Raw genomic sequence first — 6,221 nt, 5'->3', positions numbered from 1 at the left:
TCCTGACCCATGCTCTGAACCAGCCCAGAGCTGGGTACCACTGAGTCTGCTGCGGGACTCAGACTCAGCAAGGCGTAACTGTTGGCTGCGTTGCTGCTGGCAAATTGACCATCATAGTCACCTGTGTTATCACGGACTCTGTCAGACCGCGGAGCCCAAGGGTTGGGTAATGGTCTCCGGTTTTCGGTATGGGCCGGTAGCCTGGCTCCGCTCAGGGGTGGGTTACTGTCCAAGGAAGCAAAGGGGTTGTTGCCCAACTGGTCCTGCACAGCATCCAGGATGGGCTCCTCGATTTCCCTGTACAGCTGCTCCAGAGCGCTGTACCCACCGGGGATGCTTTCGAGGTTGTTCATGGCCACGTCGTGGTTCCTTATCACCTCTTGCATTATGGCAGGATTGCTGGAGGCCTCTAACATTTCTCTGAAGGTTTGTGGGTTGGTGAGAATCTGATTGATCTCAGGATTTTTTTCAGCCAGCTGCTGCATATGAGGGTTGGACATGATGAGATCCCTGACAAGGTCGGCGTTGTCAAGGATGTTCTGCAGCACAGTACTCTGCACCGTCTCACTTACCAAGCTGGACACGTCTTGTTCTTGAATGCTACTCACCAAGTCCAGCATGTCTGTTGAGTCTGGGGACAGGAGCTGCACACCCGTTACCCCAAGGAGGAACCCTAGCAAGAATGAGTTGTTGTTGATGATGTTCAGATCCAGGCCTGAACTGAGGATCCTAGACAAGAGGTCCTGCATGGTCTGGGCCACTATTTCCTGGCTGGAGGTCAACAGCTCAGACAAGTTATGATGGATGGAGCATGGGGTCTGCAGATCAGCTATGCTTCCCAAGTAGAGTAAGTTGACATTACTGTGGCTGGGAGGTTGCATTGGGGTGGTCACTCTTCCTTGATCGGCCAGGCCGTCCTGCGGTCTCTTTTGGGACCTGATCACAACGTGGATGCTGACCCCACTGTGAACTCCATGCTGGCTCAAAGTGTCTTGATCCTTGAGGATTTTCCCAGCAAATATCAGGACCAGCAGATCAGGGGGTGTTCTGAAACGCTTGGCAACTTCTTCCTTAAACTCCTGGATGGTGCTGCTCTGAGCAACCTCAAGCTGCTCCTTCTGCTTGAGAGTCTTCACGGTCACTTTGATGATATTTGAGGAACCCGTGGTGACATCAGGTTGACTATGCTCTGCTGACCCTTTGCTCTTGGACATGGTGGCTTTGAGACCAGGACTGTGCTTTGGTCTGTCGAAAAGCAGAGGTGCTGTCAGGAGGTTGGAAGCAACAGGGGACAACAGCTGCCAGCTGAAAGAGGGGGGTGGCTGTTGCCCCCGCTATGGTGGCAGCTGCCGGGAGGGAGCAGGGACACGGGGGCAAGGACCACCTCTCCCCGCAGTGCAGACCGAGGGCACATACCAGCCAGATGTTGCACAGCTGCTCTGCTCACTCACCAGCCGAGCAGTCCCCCCATGTTCCTTGTCCAGCTGTGGCCTCCTGCCCACATAGAACTGTCATGCAGCCCTCCCTGTGCTATGACATCACTGCTGATGTCAGAGTGAGCAGCAATGGCCTGGAGAGGGAGCACCTCCCTTGGAGATGAGCTCAGGTTTCCTCGCCTCCACCGTTCCCAGCCAACCTCGTCCCTGGGGCATGGGAAGGACCACAACATGGGAAAACCTGGGCTCAGGGGACTCCAGGACCATTTCCATTCAAGGTGACCCTTGAAGGAGCCCTCATCCCACTCTGCTCAGCGCTGGCCAGGACACACCTGGAATCCTGTGCCCAGTTCTGGTCCCTGCTGCACAAAAAAGCTGTGGGCAGGCTGGAGGGGTCCAGAGCAGGGCCACCAAGGTGACCCAAGGGCTGGGAAGCCTCTCTCCGCCGTATGGGGATGGGCTGGGAGAGCTGGGTTTGTTCAGCCTGGAGCACAGGAGGCTCCGGGGGGATCTCATCCCCACGTCCCAGTGCCTAAGGGGTGGCTACAGGGAAGATGGAGGCTCCCTTGTCACAAGGATTCCCATGGAGAGGACGAGGGGGAACGCACACCAGTTGATCCTGACAATATTCCGACTGGGCACGAGAGGGAAATGTTTCCCCATGAGAAGAGTCACCCATTGGAATAATCTCCCCACGGGAGGGGGTGACTCCACCACACTGGGCACTGTCAAGCCTCAGCTGGACGGGGTGCTGGGCCATCTTGTCTGGACTGGGCTCTGGCGCAGAGAGGTTGGGCCAGGTGATCCTGGAGGTGCCTTCCAGCCTGGGATTCCATGACTCTCTGGTTCTATGACCACCACACCCGGCCGCTTGCAGGCTGGCATCACCAGCCCCATTGCAAAGCTCCCAGGCACCCAGCCTCTCCGCTCTGGACCGTGCTCCCCTGTTTTGCTGAACACCCCCCTCCTGCCAGGTTTGCTTCAGGGATGCAAAGCAACCTGAAGCTTCGCATCCTGTGCCCACCAGCCCTTGGGTCCTTCTGGGGTTTGGCTGCCCACCCTGCGCACCCCCGGCCAGGGTCAGCCCTCTCCTCCTGCAGGCACCTCACAGTGCAGCCCCTTCCCGACACCCTGGACCCCAGCTATCTGGGAAGGAAATATCCCCCTTCTCCAGCCCAAGCCCAGGAGCACCCTCACCTTTTCAGCCGGGAAACACCACCACCACCACCGAGTGCCCTGGGAGCTTATCTGAGTTTCATCCCCGAGACCACCCTGGTGCAGATGCTCCCAGGTCGGAGCCATGCAGGCTGTGCAGTTTCCACACGCTTTGCGCCATCCCCACCTTCCACTCCACGCTCGCAAAGCAAACACACTCCGGAGCCGGTGGCAGAACAGATCTCTCCTTCGCCCAGCTGCTGTTTGTCTCAGAACAAGACCAAAAAGGGGTAAATTTGCCTTAGCATCCTGTGTTTTATTTCTTGCTTGTGTGACGCCTGGGAAAAGTTTCCACAGTCCCCGGGTTGGTGCTGAATTTCTTCACCTGCAGAATTCAAAGTCTGACTTCCTTGGAGGCAATACAAAAGCCCAGGAGCACACCAGAACAGCAGCTCCGTTTGTGCAGCCTTTTTCCATAGCTTTCAGGTTATTTGAGGTTGATATCAATTTTCTAAATTACAGAAGTTTTCTCTTGGACAAAAGTCTTCTGATCCAGTCACAGAGTGCTTGTTTCATACCTGCTACCCCTGGCAGCTCCTCGAAGGACGCAGCATGGCCTCTGCTTTCCGACGGCATGCCGGGAGAAGAGCACTCCCCAGCACTCGCGTTTGCCACCTGGCACCCAGTGCATGCACACGTCAGTGGATTGTCACCCCCTGGGGTATTTTCAGGATTGCTCGCTGATTGCTCAGAGTTGCCACTGATACCTGCTGGAAGGACAATTCAACAGGTCTCAAGCAACCTGGGAGATTTGTAGATACACCAACAGCACCTTCCTGGCCCAGGTGAGGAAGGAGCCAACAGGTATAGGGGCTCTGCTGGACCTCGTAATGTGAAACAGGGACAAACTGGTCAGGGATGTGAATGTTGGAGGCAGCCTTGGCCACAGTGACCATGAGATGGTGGAGGTCGGGTTCCCGGGAGGAGGGAGCAGGGCCTGGTCTCCTCCAGTGGCTTCACCACGAGTGATGGGAAGGGGAACCCAGATGGGGCAGGGTGACAAGGAAGCGGTAGGACGGCACTGTGGCTGCCAAAAGTCTCATCACCAAGCACTAGAGGAGATGTTGTACCTGGTCTCAAGGTGCCAGCAGCATCTATCCTTGCCTAGAAGAGCCCTTCCAAAGAGAATGGGCAGGGGCATCTCAGAAATAAAACCAATTATCACATGGCAAGCATGCCCGTAGGTAGAGCTGAAGGCCAAAGCAGGCATGGGGGCTGCTGCTTGGTCCCCTGCCACTCTGGAAGCCAAAGATCTCACTGAGGTAAAGACTTTGTACCCAGTAACTTCCACTTTCCACATGGGCGTACATAGTAGGTACAGTCACCGCTGGAAAATCTGCTGTTGCTCTCACGACCTTCTCACGGGAGTTAATTGTTCTCATTATTCAAAATAAGGCTTTTATTTCCAATCAGAATCTCTGGCTTCACTTTCCATTCATTCAGATTCATCCTTCTCAAGGGCATTACAATGATCCTGAGCATCAGGTGTTTCCTCCTGAGACTTCCACCCTGCAATGAAGGTGCCTCAACAGCTCTTTAAAGAATTAATATGTTTTGCACCCTTTATAGATCAGGCGTTTTCTCCAGCACGCGACTAACGAGTCTGCTCTGCCTCCCTCCTCTCCAGGCTTGCTCACTAGCCTTTAAAACACCAACCCCAAACCAGGGGGCAGGACTGCAGCTCCACTTTCACCATGAGCAAGCCTCACTGCTGCATGAATGGCATTAACCTACTCGATCATTTGAAGGCTAGAACAGACCATGGGTTCACAGAATCCCAGAATCCCAGGATGGAGGGGGTTGGCAGGGACCTCCGGAGCTCACCCAGTGCCACCCCCCTGCCCAAGCAGGCTCACCCAGAGCAGGGCGCACAGGACAGCGGCCAGGCAGGGGTTGAAGATCTCCAGAGAAGGAGACTCCACAGCCCCCCTGGGCAGCCCGGGTCAGGGCTCCATCACCCTCACAGTCAACAAGTTCTTCCTCCTGTTCAAATGGAACCTCTTCTGCTTCAGGTTGTGCCCATGGCCCCTTGGCCTGGCGCTGGGCACCACTGGGAAGAGTCTGGCTCCATCCTCGTGACCCCCACCCTTGAGATATTTGTAGGTGTTGATGAGATCCCCTCTCAGCCTTCTCTTCTCCAGGCTGAACAAGCCCAGCTCCCTCAGCCTTTCCTCGTTGGGGAGATGCTCCAGTCCCCCCGTCATCCTTGTTGCTCTCCTCTGGACTCTCTCCAGGAGTTCCTCATCCTTCTTGAACTGGGGAGGCCAGAACTGGACCCAGTGCCCCAGGTGGGGTCTCACTGGGGCAGAGCAGAGGGGGAGGAGAACCTGCCTCGCCCTGCTGGCCACGCTGCTCTTGATGCACCCCAGGATCCCATTGGCCTTCTTGGCAACAAGGGCACCCTGCTGGCTCATGGCCACCTTGCTGTCCACCAGGACCCCCAGGTTCCTCTCAGCAGAGCTGCTTCCCAGCAGGTCAGCCCCCAGCCTGGACTGGTGCGTGGAGTTCAACCTCCCCAGGGGCAGGAGGTTTGTTTGAGCCCCAGACAGGTCAGCCAGGCCAAAAGCCTTCACTTGTCCTCCACTCAGCCCAGCAATGGGTGTTTTATAGAGATCTTTACTCTCAAATTTCTGCAGTGAGATGTGCCTTGTTCCCTGCACTCGCATGGCGCAGGACAGAGCACCCCCTGGGGTACACCCCACCCTCCGGGGGCTGCCCCCCTCGAACAACCATGAGTTGCCAGAGCAGAGCTCTGGATACAGCCCTGTCTCTGCACTTCCCCACTGCTCCAGGAGGGTTCGCCGCTGCCTTCCAGCGCACAGCGCCATCGGCCACCAGTGATCGCTCTCCGGTGTTTATTAGCCACCAGGGTCGCTCCTGTGGGCTTTCAGACAAAAACGCCTCCTTCCACGTTAGCCTGCATCAAATGCAGCGCGCGCCGCCGCTGACCCGCGCTCACGTGTAGAGGCAGCCACTGCACAAATGCAAACGTCAAAGCTTCTTGTCTGCAAGCCTTCAGAACGTTGGTGTTGGCAAACTGCGTTGGCTTGTGCCACAGCTCTGGAGCAGATTGGATTTCGGGCATGGACGAAAGCCGAGCGCCTCTGCCCCTGCCTCTCCCTGCTGGCCCTGGAGCCCTCCCCTGCTCGGAGGGGAAACCTTCGGGAGGGGGGCGATGCCCTCCGCTCCTGCTCTCCCCACCCCGCGCCCCCACACTGCACACAGTGCCTGCCCCACAGAGCTGCCTTTTGTCACCCTTCTGAGCATCAGCACAGGGCTGGGCGGGAGGACACCGTGACAGCCCACAGAAAGTTTCCTGCTTTAATCATAGAATGTTTTGGGTTGGAAGGGACCCCTAGAGGTCACCCAGCCCAACCCCCGGGGCCGGCTGGCACAGCTGAGGGGAGCACCCGGCTGGTCCCCTGAGCTCAGCATGCCCAGGCCAGCTCTCAGGAGAGCAGAGCATCTCCCCAGGAGCAGGTCAAGGCCCCGCATGTGGGTGGTGCCGGGTTGGAAATCACCGCCCATGGGATTCTGCTGTACGAGTGGCGCCTCTGAGCTGGCCACCGG

At 57.1% G+C, this 6,221-nt stretch overlaps 1 protein-coding gene across 1 annotated transcript in view; it reads right to left on the bottom strand.

Annotated features, from left to right (window-relative positions):
• The window catches only part of LOC104122183 (ubiquilin-2-like), a 1,790-nt gene extending 576 nt beyond the window's left edge, over positions 1 to 1,214 (bottom strand). Inside the window, exons 1-2 of the mRNA XM_009634283.1 lie at positions 863 to 1,214; positions 39 to 715 (exon numbers count right to left, since the gene is read on the bottom strand). Of these exons, the coding sequence (XP_009632578.1) occupies positions 39 to 715; positions 863 to 1,214 (1,029 nt within the window). The remainder of the gene's footprint in view (positions 1 to 38; positions 716 to 862) is intronic.
• Between the last annotated feature and the right edge of the window lie 5,007 nt (positions 1,215 to 6,221).

This window comes from Egretta garzetta, unplaced genomic scaffold (assembly GCF_000687185.1).
Source record: "Egretta garzetta isolate BGI_Z169 unplaced genomic scaffold, ASM68718v1 scaffold652, whole genome shotgun sequence".
Classification (NCBI taxonomy): domain Eukaryota; kingdom Metazoa; phylum Chordata; class Aves; order Pelecaniformes; family Ardeidae; genus Egretta; species Egretta garzetta.
This window is presented reverse-complemented; position numbering and strand designations above follow the sequence as displayed.